This window comes from Podarcis muralis, chromosome 14 (genome assembly GCF_964188315.1).
Source record: "Podarcis muralis chromosome 14, rPodMur119.hap1.1, whole genome shotgun sequence".
Taxonomy (NCBI): Eukaryota; Metazoa; Chordata; class Lepidosauria; order Squamata; family Lacertidae; genus Podarcis; species Podarcis muralis.
This window is the reverse complement of record NC_135668.1, coordinates 23,642,292-23,668,531: the sequence shown is the minus strand read 5'-3', so window position 1 is coordinate 23,668,531 and position 26,240 is coordinate 23,642,292. Positions and strand designations below refer to the sequence as shown.

At 43.9% G+C, this 26,240-nt stretch overlaps 1 protein-coding gene across 1 annotated transcript; it reads left to right on the top strand.

The window, feature by feature from the left end:
- The first annotated feature begins 361 nt into the window (after nucleotides 1-361).
- Nucleotides 362-23,865, top strand: SYNM (synemin). The gene is made up of 4 exons (XM_028705771.2): nucleotides 362-1,390; nucleotides 9,491-9,615; nucleotides 13,507-13,580; nucleotides 15,929-23,865. The coding sequence occupies exons 1-4, from the start codon at nucleotides 377-379 to the stop codon at nucleotides 19,858-19,860; spliced, it is 5,145 nt and encodes a 1,714-aa protein (XP_028561604.2). The 5' UTR covers nucleotides 362-376; the 3' UTR covers nucleotides 19,861-23,865.
- Nucleotides 23,866-26,240: the final 2,375 nt, after the last annotated feature.

Here is a 26,240-nt window from a genome sequence, read left to right as displayed (position 1 = left end):
ACCCTATGGACCAGAGCACGCCATGAAAATAAGGACGTCCAATGGAAAAACAGGACATTCTGGGATCAAATCAGAAACCAGGGCGGCTTCTGTAAATCCAGGACTGTACCTGGAAAATAGGGACACTTGGGAGGATCTGACTTCAGCCAGGCGAAAACTGGTTGGTATTTGGGGCCTAAGTCATTTAGGCCTAAGTTTAAGCGCTCATGTGAGCACCTCAAAATGGCCTCCCCAACCAAAAGGCTGTTCCAGAACACAAATGTTTTCTAAAGCCTACTCCAGCCAGTCTACCTTGTCGCTGCGTTTTAGACAATCTGAAGTTTCCACGAGCTTCTAGGGAGCACAAAGCAGAGTGAGGTTGTCTGCTCTACTCCGGATGAAGCAGGACTGGAAGGGAATGCGACCAGCAGGCGCCGCTCTTCGGCCACCTCCGGCTGCCGGCTCTCCCCACCCTCCTGCCCAGCCTGCCTTCCCTGTCCCGGGCCAAAACCGCAAAGCAGCTGTCGGCGCGCAAAGAGCCAGCGCGCCTTGGAGAGGAGCAGGAGCGCGCCGGAGCAAGGCGGGAGCCGTCCGTGGACCCGAGGCTGATTTGCAAGAGGTGGCGACCATGCAGCGGGCGGACTGGGACGAGCAGAGCGAGCTGCGGGAGCTCAACTCCCGCCTGTGGCTCTACGTGTCGCGGGTGCGGGAGCTGGAGGAAGAGAACCGGCGCCTGGCGCAGGAGCTGGGCGCGCTCCGCGGGCGGGAGAGGCAGGTTTGCCGCCTGCAGGAGCACGAGGAAGAGGTGGCCGAGCTGCGCCTGCTGGTGAGCGAGCTGAGCCGGGCCAAAGGAGAAGCCGAGCTGGATCGCGACGCCCTGCGCCAAGAGTTGGCCAGCTTGGAGAGGTTGGGCGCGCAGTCGGTGGAGCTGCGACGGCGCCGCTTGGAGCCCGAGCTGGCCGAGCTGCGGCAGCAACTGGAGCTCTTGCGGGCCGACTGCGCCGCCCTGGAGGCGCTGCTGGAGCGCCTGCGGGCCGAGCACCGGAGCCTGCAGGAGGAGCGGCGGCGGCGTCCCCAGCGCCTGCCGGCCCTGCTGCCTCCGCCGCCGGCCAGGACTTCGACGCGCGCCGTCAGCCGACGGGAGCTGGAGGACAGTTACGCGCTGGTGCTTAGCTGGAGCTGCGAGCAGAGCCTGGAGCGCTACGAGGCCGAGCTGCAGGCGCTGCAGGAGCTGGAAGGGCGCCTTGGCAGGGAGAACCTGCAGAAGCTGCGAGCCCACAACGAGCAGAGCCGACGGCAGCTCGACGAGCTTCATCGCCGCTGCCAGGAGTTGGGCGCGCTGGCGGAGCGCTTGGAACAGGAGCGGCTGGCGCAGCAAGAGCGCCAGGGCGCCGAGCTGGCCGAGTATCAGGTAGGGGAGCGGGAGCTGGACGGTGAGCGGGAGGGCAGAGGCGCCGCAGAACCTCCATGGACCATGGCAGTCTACCTCTGAGTGCCAAACTGCTGGGCACTAAAACCTAGAAGCATCACTTTAAGGCACAGTATGCCTTATGTCAACCGCTTACTCTGTTCTTGTCAGTTAAGTGGTAAATAATTTTTCTTAAATACATAAAATGAAAAGAAATGCTGGCTGAGTAGCCCCTTGGCTTGATACAGCAGGGTTCTGCTTGCATTAAGGGCTGACTATTTACTGCTTTCAATCTGCCCTGGTTAGGTTGCCAACTCACCACCCCCTGGCAGAGCTCCTGCACCTTTATTTGACGAGAGGCATTTATGCTGCGAGTTCAGCTTTCATCTAGTGCATGGGATGGTTGGAAGCATTTCACATACTTTATTGCTCTAGTCGAAAGAGAGCGAGAGCGAGCGCCCATCGTTTTCTAAAGACTTCTAGTGAGTTAATGGGAAAGGCTGTCTTAGGTCATAGGTGGGCAGCTTGCAGCCCCCAGCCTCAGGAGACCCCCCCTCATGCCTCCTCAACCTGCTCCTTTCTTTTATCCCTTTTTCCTGTTTGTTTTCTCTGCTTTTATATATAAAAAGTTATTTTTCCTTTATGTAGTGTCTGGGGGAAAATTAATTGATTTTTATTTATTTTACTTTATCCGGGTTCGTGACTTGCCTTCCAGCTGTTGGTGAACAAATTATGCCATGTTTGTATAGCACACTTGAATGAGAAAATGAAGTACTAGCACTTACTTTCCGGAACAGTTGCTGTGATTCAACAGTAGCTGTGTTGTACTAAAAAAAAAGCAAAAAACTAAGCAAAAAAAAATCTGTATAATTTTTTGAGAATAGCTTCATCAAAACCAGTGGGGTAAACCAGCATAGGATTAGGAATTATATTCTTGAGACAGATATGGTAAAAACTGAGTCAGGGTGGTCTTTATTCCTGTCTAGTTAATCCAGAACGATTCTCTAATTTCCACCCCCCCTCATTTTTTGATTCCACTAACCACTGGCATGTGCCCCTCGCCCCAAGCGAATTACTCCCCAAGGAGTGTGGCCACCGATGGAAACCTCAACTAAAACCTGTCAGGGTCTTATCTTTTGTCCCCCTAACTAGCGCTGATGTGTGTGGCTCTCCCCGCCTTCCCCCCGGCACAAGAGTGCTGTGATGGGAGCAAACCGCACCAGCTGCATCTCCTGCTTCTCACACAGCTGTTGCCGAGGGGCAAAAGAAATGCTCTTGCCAAGCTCAGAGACATGCTCTTCTGTATTCATCAAGGATAAAACCCATTTGGCTTATTGTTTGTGCAGGAGCTGCAGTCTCCAAACTTGACAGTAGCTCATCCATCAATAGTCTGTAAAGGCTGGACCCGTAGGCAGGCTTGCGTAGGAGTAAGCCCCGCCGAACACCCTGGGACGTAACTAGGAGTAAATATGCAAAGGGATGCACTTCAAATCTCCCTGGGCAACTGTTTTATTAAATGTTTAGTTCAAGCATGAGGATTTTGTTTAGCACAGCTTATTAAACTCACCTCTAGCCATTTTTTTTTTTACCTAATTATAATTTATTTATTATTATTACTTGTTGCATTTATATCCCACCTTTTCCTTCAAGGAGCTCAAGGTGAAATATATGGTTTTCCCCTCCTCATTTAATACCCACAACAACCCTGTGAGGTAGGAAAGGCTAAGAGGCAGTGACTGGCAAAGTTCACCCAGAGCTTCATGGCTGAGTGGGGATTTGAACCCTGGATTCCCAGGTCCTAGTCTGACATTCTAACCACTACTCCACTCTGTCTCTCTCTATAATTACCGGGTTCTGTGGTGCTATTGTCTTCTTGCCTGGGGGCGTCCCTGTGGTCTCCTTTAGCGATGCCAGAGTTTCAGATGCTCCCATAGGAGTCTGGGAAGATGGAGGCAAACACAGTTGATATTTCTAGGAAGACATAAAAAAGAAAAAAACTCTCCTGAGCCATCTTAAAAAATATGACACTTGCAACTTGCCTTCTGGATTTCCTTAGCCCTTGCCACTCTGTGGGTGGTTGCACCTGTCACCCTCTCCTTGCTACAAACTTGGGCGCCCACTTTCAAGGAGTGGTGATGGGATCATGTTTAGCTAGGGAACATTGCCTCGTTATGGACTCTCCTTCCTTGGAGGTTTTTATGCAGAGGTTGGATGGCAACCTGCCATGGATGCTTTAGTAGAAATTCCTGCATTGCAGGGGGTTGGACTAGATGACCCTCGGGATCCCTTCCAACTCTGAGATTCTCCGATCCCACTTTTCCCAGTGGTAAAACAAAAGCAAAAGGATTCAGTTCCTATTTGGCTTCCAGAGTCCCCAGTACAGGACACAGTGTTCCCTCTGGAGGGGCTGAGTCGCACCCCTTTTCACACCTCACATGACTAAAGGTGCTTAGAATAGCACGGCTGGGTACTAAGTTTCATTTACCAGCAGGCTGCGATTTTGGCAACAATGAAAATATGGGGAGTGGCAGGACAAAATGGCTGCCTGGTGGGTTTTTTGTGGGGGGTGGGCGAAGGTGTCAGTTGTTTGTGACATGGAGAGTCAGAGTGGCTGGGGCAACCCAGACAGAGGGGTAGGGTACAAATAATAACATTATTATAATTATTATAGTGGAGCTTGGTGCATGTCTGTAGCAGCAGAGTGCAGAAACAGTCTGAGGTAGTGGCTGGTTGAAATACTAGAGAAACTTTATTCTGAACTGGCAGTAACTGACCAGGCATGAAAATCAGAGTTGAAAGCGATAACCCAATGAAGTTGTTGACCCAGTCTGCTACAGCTGTGAAAAATTCATGCTAGGGATTGTTAGGAAAGGAATTGAAAATAAAACGGCTGATACCATAATGCCATTATACAAATCACTGGTGCCACCGCATTTGGAATAATGTTTGCTGGTCTGGTCCCCTCATCTCAAAAAAGATATTGTAGAGTTGGAAAAGGATCAGAAAGGGATAACCGAAATGATCAACAGGATGACGCTCCTCCATTATGAGGAAAGGTTGCAGCATTTGGGACTTTCTAGTTTAGAGAAAAGGGAAGTAAGAGGTGTCGTGATAGAAGTTTATGAAATTACGCCTGAAGCAGAGTGAGTGGAGAGATAGAGGTTTCTCGTGTAACACTAGAACTTGTGGAGATCCAGTGAGGTTGGATGTTGTAGGAGTTAGGACAGATAAAAGAAAGTACAGTGGTACCTTGGTTGTCGAACTTAATCCATTCTGGGAGTCCTTTCAACTCCCAGAATGGTTCGAAAACGAAGGTGCGGCTTCCAATTGGCTACAAGAGCTTCCTGAACTCAATCGGAAGCCATGGAAGCCGCAACGGACGTTTGGCTTCCCAAAAACATTCACAAACCGGAACACTCACTTCTGGGTTTGCAGCGTTCGGGAGCCAAAATGTCCGATTACCAAGGCGTTCGACAACCAAGGTATGACTGTACTTAGTTGTGCAGTACACAGTTAAACTATGGAACTTGCTCCCACAAGAGGCTGTTGAATGGCTTTAAGAGAGAACTGGAGAAATTCATGGCCGTTGTTGGCTACTGGCCAGGAGGGCTGTGCTCTACCTCCACAGTCAGAAGCAGTGATGCTTTTGAATACCAGTTGGTTGAAACCGCAGGAGGGAAAAGGGCCCTTGTGCTTGAGTCCTGCTTGCAGGTTTTCCACAGGCACCTGGAATCAACGTGCCATTGGCCTGATCCTTCAGGCTCTTCTTAGGTTCTTCACATTACTCCTGGCAAACAAAGCCATTCTGAGTACAAGTTTATGTGTGGCCATCTTGGAGTCAGGAGGTTAACTCTGAAGGTCCAACGCTAACACTAGCCAAAGCAGCAGCAGCAGTGAGATGGATGTTATGACACCTCCACCACTGTATGGAAATGTAGGGCAGCTGGGTGTGGTGATAATGCTTGTGTGGTACTATCTGCAGATGTCTCTCTACAAAGCCACAGTTGCAGCCACCTTGTGGGGAGCTTAATAGCTATGGTGGTTGTTTGCTGCTGCACCTCGAGTTCATACCTGCACTTCTCTTGATTTCTTTACATGTGATGTAGAGAATGTGCAAACTGCTGAATGTGACCTGACACCCATTTAAATGTATTGCACTTTAGGTGGCTTGAAAGTCTTTGAGACAATGGCATGATAAAATTCAAATCTCAGATCTTTGGTTCAGGCCAAATATGAATTTATTTGGAAAGGCATGTAATTTCCCCTTGTTGTCTTTATTACTCCCTGGTCTCCCCCTCATCCAGCTGTACTGTAAACTCTTCTGTTTACACTGTTCCTGTGTGGTGATTTTGTTTGCCCCTTGACCTGGCAATTTCCTTCATCCCCCTCTTTCAGTGCTGTTTTTCTGATTTTGATGATACCACTTGATATTGTCCTTTGCATCCTTTAACGTGTATGTAATTCAATAAAAATAAATTAATAATTTCCAAAGGCGTGAAAAGAGCCATGTTGAATTCGAGCAAATGCCTACTTAGTCCGCCATCTTTTTTTCTGCAATGACCAACCATTTTCCTCTAGAAAGTTACCAGGGAGGGACTGCTGCTTCCCAGTAGCTGGCATTCAAAGGCAGAGTGCATCTGATATCAGAGGCAGCACGTAGCTTTTATCCTCCATGGATTCGTCTCACTGCGCTTTTAAAGATATCTGAATTGGCGGCCATCTTGTGATAGCAAATTTCAGTTGAACCATGTGCTTCATGAAGGAATGCTTCATGGGCAGGCGGGACTTTTCCAGGGGCGCTGATCCAACAGGCTCTTCTTATGTCCTTAAGCAGTCTTTGTTCTGGTGCCACTTCTCAGTAACCCACTTTGTCGAGGGTGGGGAAAAGTCTTGAAATAAGTGGGTTTTTGTTTTGTTTTGGTAGAGTTAGAACAGTTAATGTAACCATAGTAGACTGTGAAAGTTAACGAAAGTCATTCATCCAGCCCGCATATCTTTTCCTCTGTTTCCTGTCGGTAACCATTTCTTTTGTTCCCGAACAGCCGTTTTATTTGCACGCTGGTAGATTTCTGTTGTCTGTGCTTATCTCATTAACAGCTGCATTGTGAGCAGGGCCATTGGAGATTATGGGGATATTGTATATTGTGAAGGGGCAGGATTTTGTGTGCCTGGATTTTCAAAATGCCACTTGTGTGTGCCATCTGCTGAGGTTGCAAATTGTTACACAACCAAACTTTCAGTATGTAAAACGCGACAGTAGCTCAGTGATTAAGCATAATGGTTAACCATGGTTAACACCAGGGGTAGCCAACGTGGTGCTTTCTATGGGTTGTTAGGCTCCAGCTCCCATCATCCTTGGCCATTGGCCATGCTAGGTAGGGTTGATGGGAGCTGGAATCCAAAACAGCTAACGAGCACAATGTTGACTATTCCTGATTAACGCTCAGGCCTGGTTTCAGTGTCACAATAAACCATAGTTAATACAAACCATGGCTTAATTTAAGTGTGTAGTGTGCCAGTGCATATTGATCAAGTTGCAGGTGCTTCATTCCTCTCTTGCTCCTGCTGCTGCAAGGAAAGAAGGCATGGTCTGGCTAATCTGAACCCAAGCTCATGGTTTGCTTCTTGCTAAACAAACCACGAGCAGGAACTAAAGTTTATTCTCTGATACTGATTGTGGTTTGTTGGGGGGAAGCTTCCCCCAAAGTCCTGGCTTCCCCCAAATAGTCCTGGGATCTATACAGTGGTACCTCGGGTTAAGTACTTAATTCGTTCCGGAGGTCCGTACTTAACCTGAAACTGTTCTTAACCTGAAGCACCACTTTAGCTAATGGGGCCTCCTGCTGCTGCCGTGCCGCCAGAGCACGATTTCTGTTCTCATCCTGAAGCAAAGTTCTTAACCTGAAGCACTATTTCTGGGTTAGCAGAGTCTGTAACCTATGTATGTAACCCGAGGTACCACTGTAGTTTGTTAAGGATACTATTAGGGGTCTCCTAACAGTTCTCAGAACTCTTAACAAACTACAGTACCCAGGATTCTTTGGGGGAACCATGGCTATTTAAAGTGGTATGATCCTGCATTGAATGTGTAGGGGCCACTGTTGTTTATTTTGCCTGGCATCTGCTCTCATCAGCTGGGGTTCTTTCCAGAACCCGCTGTTTAAGACACTTTACCTGGAGGTGCCAGGGATTGAACCTGAGCTTTACCACTGAGCCATGAGCACCTTTCAACCTAATGGAACTTGCAGGGTTATCTTTCAGACAAATGGGAAACTGCCTGCTCAAAAATAACCTAGGAACTATTTATATTAACACTGTTACATGCTTCCTCCCCACCCAGTATTCCCTGTACAGAGTGACATTCCAGGGACGGGACAGCCTGGCATTTAGTTTCCTTTAGATGAGCAATCACAGAGAACCGCCTAGAGAAAGGTCCCGCCTAGAGAAAGGCACCAACTCATAGCCCTCTCTCACACCTTCCACTTCTAACTTTCTCTTCCACACTTCCAATCTAACACACAGAATGTTGTATCTTTAATTCTGCACTGTTTTCTACCCTGGAGTCAACTGGGCAATTACTACGTTAGGCCTGGTTCCCAGATCTGTTCAGTAGTGTTTCAAAGGAGATGGGTACTGCATCTTGTAAAATTAGCATTTTAACACAGATCTATCACAATGAATTAGTGCATTAATTCCCATCTAGCCAAGCAGCAGGAGACAAGTGTTTCCCCTTCACTAAGCTGTGTGTGTGTGTGTTACTTCTGAGTGACTATAGAATTAATTAAGTAAACTGACTGGGGGATCCAATCCAAAGCCTTTTGAATCAACTCCTTCTTCAGGAGCAGTACTTGAATAACGCATCTCAGGTCAATCTGAGCAGTTTGCAAATTCGGTTGAGAACTGTTTTTCAAATAGCTGCAGAAGAAGGATTTATTCCAAAATGTGTTGAACCTAACCATCTTTTTTACCTGTGCACCTAAAGCTCTTCTCCCTTTTTCTTCCTGTCGCTGCTTTCCCATTTGTTTTCCCAATTTTGTATGTCAGCCAAACCATAGTTGGCATAAGCCATGGCTTGCAAAGCTACTATTTTTCCTCTTGCTTTGCAGGATAGGCTGCCAATCTGCTAGCAGGCTAAGTCAATCCTAACACAGAAGTCCCTATACTGCTCTAGATCAGGTTACCTGAGAAACTGCCTTACTCCTTATATTTTCCCAGTAGACCACTGTGGTCTGTGGGAGAGCTGCACCTGCAAGATCTCAGAAGCCTACTCAGCAGCAGCCACAATTCTATGATTCTATGACAGGTTGTCAGGTCATGTGATGGAACTCAGAGCAGGGCCTTTACTGTGGCTGCCCCTGTTCCTGTCAATATACAACAGGTGCCTCCTTGCTACACCTTCTAGAAACAACTGGAGACCATAGGCTTTCCCAGCTGGATTAATAATAATAATAATAATAATAATTTTTATTTATACCCCGCCCTCCCCAGCCAAGACTGGGCTCAGGGCGACTGTGCGTGAGTAGGTGAGGTATTGGGAGCTCAGAGCCGCAGCGTATGAACGCGCCGCCATCTTGGAACGGAACCAAATGGCTCCTTACCACAATTGTCCACTTGTTAGGCTTGTCTTATTTTCAAAGTATTTGTTGTTTTTGTGTTTTTTAACTGCCTCCTATGTAAATTGCCTTGAGAATGTGATTTAGAAGGCAATTAATAAATAAATGATGATAATATTATAATAATAGAAGCATAGTGGAGTTTGTATAGGGAATCCATTGCAATAGTGCCCAGAAACATTATTAAAAGTAAAAGATAGAGAAGATCCAGAAATAGTCACAGCAGTATGTCCTAAATGTTGTGATGACAAATGACCCAACTTCACTCAACGTTGCCTCCAGAAAACAAGTGTTTCTGTGCTGGTGGAACTCTTTGGGGGAGATTTCAAGGGGGAAATCACCTTCCCTGGAGCTCTTAACTAAGACAAAATCCCCATCCATCTTTTCCTATTAGTTTTTTAGTCTCTGAAATTGCGCCATTGCCAGGGTTTTAGTTAGCTGACCCGTGAGCTCACTCAAGTTAACAATTTATATCCATGTTTCGCTTTAGGTGATCATTGAAGCCTTGGAAGAAGAAAAGCATTTCCTAACCGTGTCTATCGCAGAGTACCTAAAGGACTACCATGAACTCTTGCAGGTGAAAGCTGGTCTCAGCCTTGAAATTGAAACTTACAGGTAAGGATCATAAAAGTGACCAATGGTGCTCTTAAGAGACACTTGAAATTCCTCTTATGCTGCAGTGGACATGTTCAGTTTCAACCTCATTTCACATAAAGCAAAAAGTTGGGGCAAGTTTGAATGTCTCCGCTTGAATGGAACATCTGAGAAATTTAGAGACAAGCAAAACAAAAAAATGTTGATGAGTAGTAAAATCTGTTGCTGTAGAGTGTGCTTGCACACACATATTTAACTTGGAGATGACTAGTGATGTGAGGTGAGAACGTTCTTCAGAGAATATTCTCAAGAATATTCTCCGAAAGATTATTCTTGAGAATTTAACATCACTAGAGATGACAAACCAGTGCTCAAAACCAGTTCAGGAGCAGTGTGGGAACAAACTTACTCCAGATAAGGCAGAGATTTCAGCATATTCAGTCTGTTTGGATTGACTTGGTATAATTCTCTGGAAATCTTAATTGGGCTAGATAGTAAATAGAACACTTGGTGTCGGCAGCAGGGTGTGTGTGTGTTCTTTGATGTTGAAGCCATGGAGTCTGCATCTGGTCCCGATCTTTAAGATGGAGTGGGGAAAAGAAGATGGTGGATTGGAAATAACAAGTCAATTTTATGTTGTGGGTTCTAATCCAAGCAGACATCGACTTTGCTGTTGGACAAGATGCTCCAGGTGAGACAGGAAAATGAATCTGTTAAATACTATACAATTTCAACTATTTCTGCCCAGGATTGATTAAAAGGCTGCCCACATGCCCACCTGTTTTATACATAATGTTATTTGGTTTAAAAAACAAAAGTCACAAGAACATGAAATAATGAGGTTTTCAGTCAGGATTGGTATTTCCAATCAGTTTTGGAATGCTGGATTTTGTGTGAAGTTTTTCTGCCCTTTCTAATGAGAGAGAATTTTCCAGAAGTTAAATTTATCTTCTAGTTAGGATGCCAGCCCTGCTCATGGGTTGTTTTTTTTAGCAGTAATAGATCACTTTCAGTTTTCTTCCTTGCCCCCCGCCCCTCCCTCTGCTGGTATCCATCACCAGCTCTGTGAACACAGATGAAAATTTTATAAATCCGTATGAAGGAGCCTCTGGTTCCTTGGAAGCCAAAATAAAACCCTTCCATGTTTTACCAAAAGTAAGAACCCTAATACCAGTATTTTTAAAAGCTTTTTTTTTAAAAAAATAAAATCTTGGAGTGAGGAGCAACAGTACTAATTTCATTTTTCTCTTTTTAAATTCAGTGCAGCGTCATAGGAACAATGGAAGTTGCCTTTCATTAAGTCAGACCACTGGGTCCTATGCTGAATAGCTGTGGCTCTCCACCGTTTAAGGCAGGGCTTTCTTCCAAGTTTTACCTAGCAATGCTGAGAGACTGTGAGCCAGTCTCTCTCCCCTGCCTCATTTAATCCACACAACAGCCCTGTAAGGTAGGTTAGGCTGGGAGGGAGAGAGAGACTGGCTCACATTCACACAGAGTGGGGATTTGAACCCTGGTCTCTTCTCTCAGATGCTAGTCCAACAGTCTAACCACTATGCCACACTAGCTCTTGTAAGTTCTGCCCATGATTGAAGGAATTACTTCACAACCTGCCTCTCTGCAGCTGGTTGACTTGGCATTCCACCCTCCACCACCCGATTCTGGGTATGTTTGTAACCAATGGTGACTGCATAAGGAAAAGATGACAGCAAAATTTAGAAAGAATGAGCCACTGTCCCATCTTTCCCCCCTTCTCCTTTTTTAAAAGGTCTTCTAAGTAGGCTTTGCTTGTATTGTGATGCACAGCTTGTTTTCAGCAGCACTGCTCTGGGTTCCAGCTGACTGCTGTGTGCTGCTGCTGCTGCTGCCGCCGCTGCTGCCCTTTGCCATATACAGTGCATTGCTTGGAACTTATTTTTAGTGACTTCATTCGTTGCTCCAGCAACCGAGCAAACTGTTGTTTTATCAGCGGCCAAAAATCCTTACTCAAACTTCCCGCATTCCTAATTTCCATCATCACAGTTAACACTTTCAGGGAACTTCATCCTGTAAGGTGCTGGAAGAGATAATTTAATCCTTCCTGGAGGACTGTGTGTATTTCTTGTAGTCTACGGGAGGGACTTTAATTTGGCATTTCTGCATCCTGGGAGAACAATATGTTATAGACTGTTCACTGCAAAAAACCACAGAGCAAAAGGTTTGCAAAATGTGCAAAATTCAGTTTGGAAATGTGCTTATCCCTAAGCTAGATGATGATGGCAATAATTGGAAACTACTACCAGGCCTCCCTTTTGTATTTTTAAACACAGGAAGCCAGATCAGACTGAATCAGACCTTTGGTTCACCTAGGTCAGGACTGTCTATATTAATTGGCAGGGGACATTCCCAGCCCCACCTGGCCAGGCTAGGGATTGAAACTGGGATCTATTGCATACAAAGCAGATTCTTTACTATTGACCTATAGCCCTCCCTAGGGGTGCCAATTTGAACAAAATATTGAGGGGCCCAGATGAGCCCCTCCCCATGTAATCAGTCACATGACTTGGTGCATGCACACACACCATTTAAATGGCAATGCCCATCAACTTTGGGGACCCCCAGAACCCTCAAATATTTTATTGGGGGGGGGCTCCTTCACATATGCCAGCCCATCCTTGCCGTGGCAGCAAGTGCTAGTGTGAGAGGATCTCCATTCTCTGACTTTTCTAGCTGTTGTCTTACTTGGGATTGTAAAACCAGCAGTGAATGATTCATACGTGTGGTTCTTCATTAGGCTGATAGTTTTTAATTGAAAAAGCTAGTCAAATATCTAGTCCTCATGTTTTTAGAGATCACTTTGTGATGACAAGGACTCCTTGGTAGAATGTTCAGTGTGCTGAATGAATTCCCTGCTTTCCGTCACAGTAAGTGGTTTTAACTCCAAATCTAAAGTTCATGGTATTAAATGTCATCATTGTTAACTATTTCACAGTGAGTATGTGTTAATACATTTTATTAAATTTCTTTCTAAAAGGAAAATATTCCATAACAAGTATGTAATTTCACACAACTGTTTCATAGTTATATTCAAACATACAGTTACATCTATTTAACTTCTTCCTGTATCTTAAAATGTCAAGCATAATCAAATAAACAGTTTGATTGAAGCATGCATTCCAAAAGACTGCAAACTGTTTCCAGCAACTAGATATATAATCTTATTTATCCTTTAACTTCTTTCTTGATACCTCGCCAGATACGTCAATTTCAGCATAACCACAACTATCCATCGGCAATTTACCCACTTAGCTGTGCTTGACCCCTCCACTCCCTTCCATTTAACTAGCTATTAAATTGATTACAAGTTCGTGAAGTTCCGTAGCTATGTTACCTCTTTATGTAACCTAGAAGGAAAAATAATTTGACTTACTGGGATGGCTATTGATGTTGTTGTTACACAATGTTTTTGGGTGGTTCTTTTTTTAAAAAAAAATTACAAAATGCTATCTAGGAGCTAGAATTTTTAGCTATCACACTCTTCCAGATGAGCCATTTACAGAGCTGAAGTGGTCATTTTGTTATCTGTTCGAAACATTTAGCAGAGTTGAAACCAAAAGTGTGTTCCAGCAGAGTATTAAAGTGGCAGCTTAAATGAACTCTATGTTTAAAGTCAGCTGTTCAAGAATTTCCACATTCTTACAGGTCTTAGTTCTAGCTTTCAGAAGAATATATTGCAACGGCATAAACAGAATCGGCTCCGGGCAGGTTTGTGTGCAAGAGAGAAGGAGGGAAAAGGAGGAGGTAGGAGTCACAGAACTCTTCTGGTCTCCTTAGAATGATTAGAAGATCAGGAATGTGACATGTCTGTACTGTACCATGGTCCATATGAAATGCCAACCCCTGTACTCTTCTAATACTTGCTTTTGTGTATTACAGAGCTTTACTAGAAGGAGAGAGCAGTCAATGGATTCTTATGTGGGATGAAGAGCATGGCAGGAAATTACCACAAGGTATGAATTGCAGACATGCATGTGTGCATTTCAGAGTAAGGAGTGGAAGTGACATGTTGGCATCATCACTAGTAATTCTGCATATCCTTGTTTCAACAGAGGGGGAGCTCTTGCTTCTAGTTCTGTGAAGGTTTATATAATTACGTATGGTGCAAGGAGAAAGTGGACAAAGACGTTTTCCTCTCTCTTTCATAACACTGGAACTTGGGATGGCCCGGTAACATTGGCTGCCAATGAGGGCAGCCCAAATTAAGCATGTATTTCACACAATAAGAACGTAAGAATCACCCTGCTGGGTCAGACCAAAGGCCCATCTGGTCCAGCATCCTGTTCTCCCAGTGGGAAGCCAATAATAAGAACCTGAGTGCAGGTTGGGGAAGGCTCCAATAGCCAGAGCCAGTGAGATGCAGAGCCAATTGATTCTAGCTTTGTTCCCACCTTCTTCCTTACTGAGTTGTATAATGGCAGCGCTGAGACTAAGGAAAAGGAAGGTAACAGTGGCGCCACTCTCTAGACTAGTTGGAAGAAAAAAGGCAGTGAGGAGGCTGGGGTCAGACTGATGTTGGTGGGGCAGTGCGCCACTTGCTCAAATGAACCGGCCTCCACTGAGTAGCTCTTATGGATAGAAAAGGCTCCTCACTTCAGAAAATATATGTCCAGGAGGATCCATGCAACTTGGAGAGTGGGGCGATAACATGCATAGCCCTGTAGCTCCTTTTGGTAACATGAAGAGGTCTTGGGAAGAAAGGTTCAGAGACAAGGAGCAACAATTTGAGGGAGCAGAAGGTCTTCAGAGATTGTAGTGGAGCTGGGGTAGATTGAGAGTTAACATCAGATAAACATCAAAGAAATAAGGGGGAGGTTGTTGTTGTTTAGTCATTTAGTCGTGTCCGACTCTTCGTGACCCCATGGACCAGAGCACGCCAGGCACTCCTGTCTTCCACTGCCTCCCACTGTTTCGTCAGACTCATGTTGGTAACTTCAAGAACACTGTCCAACCATCTTGTCCTCTGTCGTCCCCTTCTCCTTGTGCCCTCCATCTTTCCCAACTTCAGGGTCTTTTCCAGGGAGTCTTCTCTTTTCATGAGGTGGCCAAAGTACTGGAGCCTCAGCTTCAGGATCTGTCCTTCCAGTGAGCACTCAGGGCTGATTTCCTTAAGAATGGATAGGTTTGATCTTCTTGCAGTCCGTGGGACTCTCAAGAGTCTCCTCCAGCACCATAATTCAAAAGCATCAATTCTTCGGTGATCAGCCTTCTTTAAGGGGGAGGTAGAATCAATAATTATAAATCACCATCAATTCCCTCCATTTCTAATGTTGAGGCACAAATGCCATGCCAAAATGACCAAGGGGAACCCTTATGAAGAAGGGTTACGGTATTGGTGACTTTTTAGTTTAGAGAAAAGGTGTGAAAGAGGTTACATAATGAAAGGTATTGTGTGGAATGCACTTCTGAAAGAGGCAGCAATAATAGAATTGTAGATTTGGAAGGGATCCTAAGGGTCATCTAATCAAATCCCCTGCAGTGCACAGTGGCCGCCATCTTGAATGGCTTTAAAAGAGGATTAGACTAATTCATGGAGGATAAGGCTATCAATGGCGGTATGTTGGAGGCAGTATGCTTCTGAATCTCAGTTGCTGGAAATCACAGGTAGAGAGAACGCTAGTGCCCTTGAGTGATGTTTGCAGGTTCCCCAGGGCCGTTTGGGTGGGCGCAGTGAGAGTGGAGTGCTGGACTGGATAGGTTGCTACTCTGCTCTAGCAGGACTATTTTTACGTTCTTAGCCAAAATAGCACTATCCATGGCCAAGAGGGAGGCATCATTGGAAGCCCCAAGGTTCGCAGGTGTACAAAATATCAGTGTGGCATACACATAGCTCTGGTTTTACCTAATGGATTTTAGCGCCCACTGTGAAAAGAATTGGAAATGTGTGTTTAGGATTAGCCATTAGTAGCACATAATACTAGGGCTCCCTAGCTGAGTGGTGTTAATAATTATGAACGGAATGTTTCTCATGGAATTTCATCCTGTTTGCACACCAATATCGCTTGTTGCTCTGCAGGTGCAAATCTCATTTACTTTGATGGTCAATGCGTTAGGGACCTTGTGATGAACTGTACAGAAATTAAACCTCCTGGGATTATGCAGTTGTCCACATTTGTCATCTGTGTTTTGAAAAGATAAGCAGGAATGGATGGTTTGACTGCAAAGCAGCACCCATTTTTCTTAGATGTGTTAATGCTATGCTGTAATTAAATTTTTGCCAATTGTGTGTGGCTGTGTTTGAACACTACTTAAGTATACTATGTTAACAGCCATGATTTTCATTTGTTTTATCTATCGGCAGGTGTCCGGAACAAGCTTTATGAGTACAGCAACCGCCACTCAGCTTATCAACAGGCGAAAGGAAGGAGAACTTTTCCTGCAATCCAGAATGTTGACACAAGATATAAATCCCCTGTAACAAATATTAGCAGCTCTGCAGTTTATACATCTCAAACAAAAACTGGTGGAATGCAGACAGTGACTCCTGGGAGACCATTAAGAAGAGATGCCTTCAGGACAGAACACCGCCCTTCTGCAGCCGTCACAAAGGACACAACTCGCAAGAGAACTATGACAGAACAGAGAGAGATCCGAACATTTACCCCACCTTATCTTATTAGCCAGGGGAAAGAAGCTCAACGAAGAACGTTTCCTGAAAGGCAGAAAACTGAAGCTGGGAGTACTGTGTCTTTGAAAGAATCAACAACTATTCAGAAAGGCACAACAAGTCCAAATATTTCTGAAAATGCAAGAGTGAAAGTGGGTATGTTTCCATCTTCTGGGCTAAGTTCCAGTTCTAAAGAAACTAAATATGAGAGAACCATAGAAGGAACTCAGACTAGAGTGAGTGAACAGATCAAAGACAGCAAGCCAGTGAAAGAGGAAAAAACTGCTTTGCTGGAGGGAAGAGAGAGAAACGAAAGATGGCCCAAGGAAAAGACAGACTCTGCCACTGTGAAGACCGACAAGAAATCCATCAATGTTAGCTTTGAAAAGAAGACTGAAATTAAGGAAGGCATCAATGAAGAAAAGCAGACAGTGGAAGGATCTACCATGAAGGATAACATGAGGGGAAGAGGCCTTTTGGGAGATAAAGCACCCAAGCCCGGAAGCTATGTGAGATGGGAAGAAAGGATTAGAGTGGACACACCAGGGAAGAATCTTCCAACAGATACAAGGATGGAAGAAAGCCATTCATTTCAAAGGGAGAAAAATGTGAGCATGGCAACACAAAGTAAAGAAGCTGCTGAGATCCCTATCCCGTCAGAAGTGTATACTCACAGCCAAGTACTGAAAGACAATAGCGTAGAAAGAACATTACAAGACTTGAAGCCTTCTGTTGAGAAACAGAAGGATGACACCACATTTAAACTTGTCAAAGAATCTAACCAAGATGAAAAAGGGAGCTCCAAAATAGACACCTTACTTCAAGAAAGTATAGCAGAATCCATTGTTTCTGACATTCTTAAAGGGTTCGTGCAGAAACCTTCTGATGGTGGAGATCCCTCTGATTTCAAAGTCATCTCCATTGAAAAGAAAGACATTTCAGAGAATGGAAAAGTGAAGACTGAGATCAATATACAGTCTACAGTTCAAGATGAATTGCACATTTCTGATGAGTTTGACCTGGGAACTTCCTTAGAGAAAGATGTTAAAAAAGTTCTGGGAGACATTAAGGGAATTCCAGATGAAGGTGTAATAGAAGATCTTGTGAAAGGAAAGGGGGGCAAAGGCAAGAGGACTGTTAAAGTTGAAATAGTTGAGGAGCCAATGGAATCTACAGCTGAAATGGAGTCTTCAACACCGTTTGAAGTAGAGGAAGTAGAAGATACATTGCCTGATATGGCCAGGCATCTATACTATGGGGATGAAGATAGAGCTACCACAAGTACTATCAAAGATGTTAAGCAGAAGCAACCTAGTGTGATCGTGTCTCATGTGGAAGAAGTATCTGAGGGGGATGATGTAGTTGATGAAGAAAAGTATTTTGTGTCTACTCCAGAGGAGCGCCCCTTGGGTGAAGAAGAAGCCTCATTATATGGTCAAATCCATATCGAAGAAGAATCAACAGTTAAGTATTCCTGGCAAGATCAATTCTTGCAGGGATCTCAAACAAAGATAAATGAAGGTATGCGCTCCCCAGAACTGATTTACCAAGTGATGGGCGGAGGGACAGCTGCCTACATTTCAAAGGAGGAGGTTCCAAAGGAGCAAGTGGCTCATGCCGAATCCATTGTTATTGAGAAAGAGATTAAAATCCCGCAAAAATTTCAGGAGTCCATAAAGGATCTCTTTTCTCAGGAGTCAAAGGACCCAAAGCTTCAGTTGAAAGAGGCACTGGAAAAGCTTGATCACACCCTTCCAGAAAGTGTGAAACAGGAGCTCTCTGCATTAACGGAAGAGGGCCAAGCTGATGCTAGCAGTCTAGAAGTGGATATTAAAAAAACAGAGGACACAAAAAAGGGGGGGTTGGTTACTATAGTCGCAGAAGTCAATCTGTCCCAGGTGCTCAACCCTGACCAGTTAAATGCAGAACTTTTGGGCAAGATGAAGTTGCCAACACAGTTACCAAGCAATGATGATTTTGATGACCGCCGAAAGCAAGAGTCAGAAAGCTACAGTGGTGGTAGAAAGAATGTTGACATAGATGTTTCTTCCACACCTTGGACTATAGAAGAGGTTTCTAGCTCTAGCAAACTAAGCAGCAGTGATGCCAGGGAATATCATACAAACGAGCAAGTTATCCACCAGGTCCCAGTTTTCAAAACTATGGAAATTAATAGAGGAGGAGGTGAATATTCTTCACAAGGGTCATCTGACGTTAACAGACATTTTCAGCAAATTGTAGTTGGTCCAACAGAAATTCACAGAACTGAGCAGCTTTTATATGAAGGCCCTATTTCTGAAACTCTGGAGTTTGGTTCAGGTGGCTTTCAGACTGGAGCATCTGCAGATATCAGTCAGTCCACAAAGGAATTCAATCTTGGCCCTAAAGAAATTCAGACCACAGAAAAAATAATTTATAGAGGGCCTGTTCATAAAACCATGGAAATGAGTGGCCCTGAAAGTCCTACTCAGGCACAGTTTTCTGCCGAAATTAGGTCCTCTAAGCACGTTACTTTGGGTTCAAATCAAATTATTGAAGAAACTGTTTTTGAGGGGCCAGCTTCAGACTTATCATCAAACAGCAGCAGTGAGGCTGTTTCTCAGACAAAAGGGCCAGTAGAAAGCAGCAGTTTGATAAGGCACATTCGGATAGATCCCAAACAAGTACACACTGAACAAGTTGTATATGAAGAGCCCCTTTCAGGATTTGTGGAGCTTAGTAGCACTGGAGGCCATACTGTGACTGAACAGACAGTGAGACATATTCGTCTAGGGCAAAAAGACACCCATATATCTGACCAAACTATATATGATGAATCTCTCCTCAAAGCAACTGAATTTGGTGGCTCTCCAGACAAACATTTCAAGGAGGGGATGGTAGATACCAATACCACTGTTCGGCACATCAAATTAAGTCCAAAACCATTTGTAACAACTGAGGAAATTGTTTTTAAGATGCCCACTTCCGAACAGCACCTAGAGTTTAGTGAAATGGGACAGGCATTTTCTTCTGAAGGGTTAGTAACACACATTAAATTAGGGCAGAAGGAAGTTCTGAGCAGTGAGCGTGTTGTTTACCAAGGTTCTCTTTCAGAATCTTCAGGGATCAGTTCTCCTGGAGAAGACATTTGGGAAGAAGGAGGTTCCATGGAGGTCAGTAGATCAATGAGGCACGTCAGACTCAGCCCTGCTGAAACTCACACTGAACAGATTATATTTCATGGCCCTATTTCTGAAACAGTGAGGGTCGGCACTGCAGAACTATCCCCAACAGATGGGCCCTTAGAAAGCAGCAAATCTGTTGGGCATATAAAGATAGGACCCAAGGAAAAGTCTTTTACCTTTCAGATGGATGTAACCAATGTGGAAGGGGGAAGGCAAGATGCTACCATTCTCGTACCGAACAGGAAAAAAGCAGCTGCCTCACAGCTGGAGGGCACCATGAAAGATGATCAGAAGGACACAGATAGTGAACAAAGATTAGAGGAGTCAACATTTGATGAGACTGTTCAACTTCAAAGGATGGTAGACCAAAGATCAGTGATTTCTGATGAGAAGAAAACGGCTGTTCTTTATCTGAATGAGAAGGAGGAGGAGGAAGAAGAAGACGATGGACCTTGGTTCTGAAAAGAATATTGTCAACTTTTTAAAAAAAATCTAGGAGCTTGATTGTCATTTATATATAGCTGACTTTAAAAGGGGGGATTCCCTTCAACTTAGCCATTAACAATGACGTTATATAAGAGTATTTTTTTAAGCAGGATCTTTTGAATGCACATGTGTTCACATGTTACAACACTAGGTCAGACCATTGGGTCCTGAGTCTGAGAGTATTTTGACTCTACAAGAAAACCATCAACCTCATTTAAGTCTAGAAAGCTGTGATACTATAGCAGCTTTAAAAAGTATTCAAGAGAAATCCAATTTAAATCATCTGGGACTTGTCTGGAGAAAATGTCTTTATGGCATATGCAGATAAGTTTCACTTACTTTTGGAACCATTTATTAAAACTGAAAGTTGCGCAAAGCCAGTTGGAAAAAAACATAGCAAAAATAAATGAATAGTGTTGCCAGGCAACCCAGTTAATCGCTGATCTGTCAAATATACCGTACCTTTCAGTAGGTGACCAAGTAGGAAGATAGGAAGCTGCCTTATACTACGTCAGACCATTGGTCTATCTAGCACAGTGCTGCATGCACAGACAGGCAGCAGCTCTCCAGGTTACAGACAAGAGTCTTTCCAGCTGTATCTGAAGAATGCTGGAGATTGAACCTGAGACCTTTTACACATGCTCTACCACTGAATTCTGGTCCTTCTCCCAACCAAATGGATGCAACAGAAGACAAGTGAAAATGTGTTGAATTCATATAGGTTAATACCTTGTTTTATTTCTCTCTTTTACACACACACACACTCTACAACCACCACCTCTAAAACGGTGGGCATATTTTACTAGCGATGCAAGTTTGATTAGGATTAAGGCTCTCACTTTTAAGCATTTTCACAGAAATGGAGTTAAAATGCAGGGGGAGAATCTTCACCTCTTAAGTGACTTTTTTCAGGCTGCTCTTAAATTCACAGGAACAGGACCAATGAAAAGTGGCCACCCTGTTTAAAGTGAGTCCCTGCACAACTCCTGTTTGCTGAAATGGGGCTGTAATGTTGCAAAGTTTAGCACACTCACCATTAGCTTGTGCTAAAACGCCTTGTATCCAGTTGCTATAAGCTATGTCATAATGATAAGGGTGCTATAATACTTCAGCACTAAAAGAAAGAAAGAGCGAGCAGCTACATTTGGTGCTGGTAAATAAACATAAAAAATTAAATATCATGCACCCAGAATGTGCATTTTTCTTACATTTATTTCTAATCACAATAGGCAAGAAGAATTGAGATGAACTCAAAATGTAAGCTTAATGTGGGCATTTGGTTGGCCCTTGTGAAAAAAGAATTTCTTGACTAGGTGGGTCCTTGCAGGGCTCTTCTTAGATTCTTAAGCTTCCACAGCTGTGTGACTTACGTTTCGTTGCATGTGGTGCAGGATGGGGTGTGTGAAATTAAAAATTGCACGAAAGGCTGAAGTTTTGATTGTAAATTAGACCAGGTATCCATCTAGTCTAGCAGTCTGCTTCCGTGTAGCCAACCAGATGCCTCTGGAAAGTGCATGTCAAGGCAGTGGCACTCTTCAACGTTTGTTACACACACACACACACCAGCAACTGAGGTGCAGTGGTGTGATGATCCTGTGATTCTCCTCTATTTGGTGATCCAGTCCATAGCCATTGGTAGACCTAACCTTCCCAAATTTGCTCGATCTCCTTTTAATCGAACCCAAGCCAGCAAATAGGTGACTTTTTAACAGGCCAAGAAGAAAGGAATCGGATTTGAGAACATTCAATGCTGTCTTATATCAACTCAGTCCACTCTAGCTAAGAATTGCTCTTGCCAGGGGTGAGGGCAACCCTTCTCTAGCCAAGGGGGTGATCTGTCAGGGGCTGCATACCGGCAGTGGGTGGAGCCAGAGTGGACAATGGGCAGAGCTGGAGACAAAAGTTTACCAGAACGAAGAGCACCCTCATTTCAATTTTCACCATGGCTACTTCAGAGAATAAGTACCGATCCTATTCAGGTCTGTTCAGAAGTATGCCCCATAGCATTTGAGGGGGTAACTCTGAAATACATCTAATAATAATAATAATAATAATAATATATTTATTGTTTATACCATGCCCATCTGCCTGGGTTTTCCCAACCACTCTGGGCAGATTCCAACAGAATATTAAAAATAGAATCAAACATTAAAAACTTCCCTAAACAGTGTCATAGAAAGGAAGGGAACGTGATTCCTTTATTACCTTAGTGTGTTAAACTTGCTCCCTCTCTTTGTCACAGACATGGCATTAGCTTACCAATTTGTTCTCAGGTAGCTGGGGTGTTTCCCGCCCCCCACAAGCAGCTGGGGTGGGGTGGGAATAAAAATACATCATTTTGATAAAATATAGAAGGACAGAGGAACACTTTTAAAAGCCATGGAAAATGCCAGAGATACCAAAGAGGAAGGGAAAAACTGATAGGGTGGAAGACAGGCAGCCTTTGAAAGCATTGGGGGCTGCATACCATGTTGATGGCCACAAGTTGCCTATCTACGGTCTACCATGACTGGAAGTGGCTTCGTGGAGTTTCATATGAGTCTGTCCCAGGCCTTTCTAGACCACATCTGCACTATACAGTTCATTTAAAACACTATTGTACCACTTGAAACAGTCATGGCTTCCCCCCAAAGTATTCTGGAAGTTGTTAGGAGACGCCTAGTGGCCTCATGAAGTTGTAATTCTCAGAGTGATTTAATTGCAGCTTTGTTGGGGGAATAGTCTCAATGACTCTCAGCACCCTGAACAAACTACACTTCCTTTGGGGCAAGCCATGCCTTTTGAAAGTGGCATGATACTGCTTTAACTGTATTTTTTTCATAAGATTTATACAGTATACTGTTCGATGGTAATAAAACTTCAAAGCAGTTTACGAAGTAAAATAAAACAATATTAACAGTAAAAAGCAATTAAAAACAACTGTTTAAAATATTAAAAATAATTGAAATCTATTTCATTTGTATAGTACAGATGAGGCTCCAGATATTTTCTGCATGCAAAACAGTTCTGGCTTCTGCCAGAGGAATTTTGCAACTGGATGCTTAAGGCTGGACATGCACTTACAGATTCAAACTTAGAATCTTAGGCATATTTCATTACTGGTTTTCTACACCTAAAACTGAATCGTCACTTAGCACAAGCTGCTGTTTCACTTGTTTTTATCCAGAGAGAATACAACTTACTAGGATCTAACCTGTCACATATATGCCAGTCTGTCCTATTTAATAGTTGTGTTTCAATAGCATCGAGCTAGAAAGATTAATAACATTGCCTCAGGCAATGTTTCTACTCACAGGCAGAGCTTATTCAAACATTTTTTTTAAATTGAATATGAACAGTGGGAAGTTGGGGGTGGGTGTAATGTTATGCAGTAGAATATGCTTGTAGTTTACCTCAGAAGTGGGGCACTTTTCTCCTTAATGCTGCAATCTTAAGCACACTTGGGAAGTGAATTCTGTTTCAAGTGACACTTTCTTCCAATGCTTTTTAATACCCATTAATATAATAACCCAGGCCCTGATCCAGCTTATGCAGGACTTAATTCCATTTAAAGCAAAAGGAGACAAGTTAGTGGTAACTGACTTTTTCCATTGGCTTCAACTGTAGCTGGATTGGGGCCAAAGTCATGGGAGTATTCAATATCTGTGCAAGTGAAATGGAAAAGGTGTTGGGAGTTGCAGTGTGAGAACTGTAGCTCTAGGTCAGCCACCCCTAACCTGGTGCCTGGGGGTGCTGGGCATTGGAGTTCAAAATGTCTGGAGGGCACCAGGTTGCAGAAGGCTGCCATAGGCAAAAGATTGCTACAGTAGGTGTTTTCAGAGGCCGTAGACATGTTGAAATTGGGTGGATTAATGTCAGGTGGGATTTTGTAGGCCATTTTTGTATTTGTTGGTTAAAATGCAGTGTGTGTTTCTGTGATGGTTTAAAGCTATTGTGACTTTGCACTTTTTTCTTTATTAAGTATTAAACATTAAAAATGAATGTGTCTTCCTCTTTTATAAACATGTTTTATATTATTTTTAGAAAAAAAACTTTTAAAAATACATATGAAATGAACAGGTTTTTATCTAGGGCAGAGTTTCCCAAACTTGGGTTTCCAGCTGTTTTGGGACTACAATTCCCATCATCCCTGTCCACTGGTTGTGCTGGGAGTTGTAGTCCAAACACAGGTGGAGACCCAATTTTGGGAAACCCTGATCTAGGCTCTGAGGCATCTTTATTTGGACCAGTGGACACAATTCTGCAAGCACTTAAAGGCCACAGTTCAGCACAGTTATGTTAAAAGCACCATGCCTTTCTTAACCCGGTTGGATTGCAGCCAGAAATGCATTCAACGTTATCAGTTACCTTTTTCTTAAATCTCACCACCTGTTCAAGGGGCACAGGATGGCAGGTATGGTTTTTCATCCTCTCTCTTTATCTTGACAACAGTCCTGTCAAGTTGGCTAAGAAGAGAGGTGATGACTTTCTCAAGGTCGCCCAGGGAGCTACGTGACAGACTTCAAACCTGTGTCTCACTGGGTCTAGTCAGACACACTTAACCGCTACACCATACTGGCTCTCATCGGGATACAAAAGCAAAAATATTGTTCTGTATACCATTGTGATATTTTTCCTATCGTTATTCATACCTATTCATTTTTCATCTGGGTTGTATCCAGCCATATGCTGCACATGAAGAAAAGGAGAGCTGGCAGTTAGAAAAAAATGTTTTTAGGAGGAGGGTTTGGAGTGCTTTCAATATTATCACGGGTAACGACAAAAGAAGTACAAGTGGGTTGTGTTCCTCTTTCCTGGCTTGTTTTGTTATGTTTGAAAAGTGAGAAATCTGTTCTCTGTCCCCATGTGACCTGCTTTGATTTGGCCTCCCCCAAACATAGGCTGTGTATACATAACCATTTATTCTGGTTCTAGTGCTCTCCCACTGCTGTTGTTCGAAGCCCTGCACACTTGGTGTTAACCACAATCCAGATCTAGCCTATAGTTTCTTGAGAAACATAGCAGTTTGAGACATTTTCCCTCAAAACAGCTTCCATCCAATTTGAAAATGCCCTTTGCAGTTAAGTGGAGGTATATACATTTGAGATAGCCATTACACATGCACAGACAGCTTCATGAATAGAAGGGGTTTTTTTGGGGGGGGGGGATTGTACATGCAAGGAAACCAAAAAGGTAATAACGCACATTGGTGAAGACACCTACCCCCTCTCCAGTGTGTGCAGCCATGTACAAATGCTACTTGAAATGCAATGTTAGGGAGAGTACCTTACTGTGTCTTAAGTCAAAGATGTGTACATAGTGCTAGAGAGCAGAAGAGAGAGAATGAATGGAAGAGAGTGAAAGGATGGGAGAATGGGGTAAGATGTGCATTTGAGTGAATAGATGTGTTTGTGTGAATGAGAGGGATGAATGCAGAGGAGAGAAGGGGCTGTCACCTATTGGTTGGCTCTGCCTGCCACCACTGGTATGTATAGTAGGTAGTCCTTGACGTCAAAAAAGTTGGCCCCCTTTTGGAGCACATGCATCTTCTCAAAGGATGGGGAACATGTGGCCCACCAGATGTTGGCCATTTTATGGGCTGATGGGAGTCCAAAAACATCTGAGGAGCCACAGGTTCCCCCATCCCTGTGCCAAAAGGTTGGATGCTTAAGCTTACATTTCAAATGCAGAAGTGCAAATATAGGCTGTCCCTTAACTAATCATAGCTCTCAGGACCTAAGGAAGGGCTCTTTCCCATCCCTACTACCTGAGACCCTATAACTTTCCAGGGATTGAACCTGAGGCTTTATGCATGCAGAGTTATTTGCTATGGTCCTGCTCTTGTAAGTGGATTGTGGTTTAAAACTGCCAGTGCAAAGCCTAATGTAGAAGAACAGATAACAGAAGGTCACAGTTCTGCTAGTCATCTTGTCTTCCTTTCCCTTTTAAGGAGTCCATGCAGTTTACTGAGTAAACCATCTGATTATCTCTGACAGCTTCTTGTTTTTTAAATAGTGAAGTAAAGTGAACTGAGTTCCACTTGGTTGTGTTGCAAATTTCTGTGAGATGGGAGGGAAAGGACAATCTCTATGCTCATACTTTCAAAAACCTTTTTTGGTAACAGTCATGCTCAGCAGAATATAAAACTGCATTGAGAAGTATCCTCCTGCAGTGGTCAGTGATGTTCAAGACAGAGGTCACTACCAGAGAAGGACAAAAGTCCAAAAGCTTGTACTAGTGTGCTGCTGTATAGAGTAATGACCTTGGAATCTTTTTGACAATGACTCATCTATATTTTCCAGGAGGCATTTTTGTGACATACACTGTCTACCAAGCTTGCTAGGGGACATGTAACTTAAAATAACAAGAGCAGCTGC

Excerpts from the sequence above, each read along its gene's own strand:
- SYNM (XM_028705771.2), top strand. The coding sequence starts at position 377 with ATGAAGCAGGACTGGAAGGGAATGCGACCAGCAGGCGCCGCTCTTCGG. Across the intron at positions 9,616-13,506 it reads CTTGAAATTGAAACTTACAG|AGCTTTACTAGAAGGAGAGA; the intron begins GTAAGGATCATA and ends TGTGTATTACAG. Across the intron at positions 13,581-15,928 it reads TGGCAGGAAATTACCACAAG|GTGTCCGGAACAAGCTTTAT; the intron begins GTATGAATTGCA and ends ATCTATCGGCAG.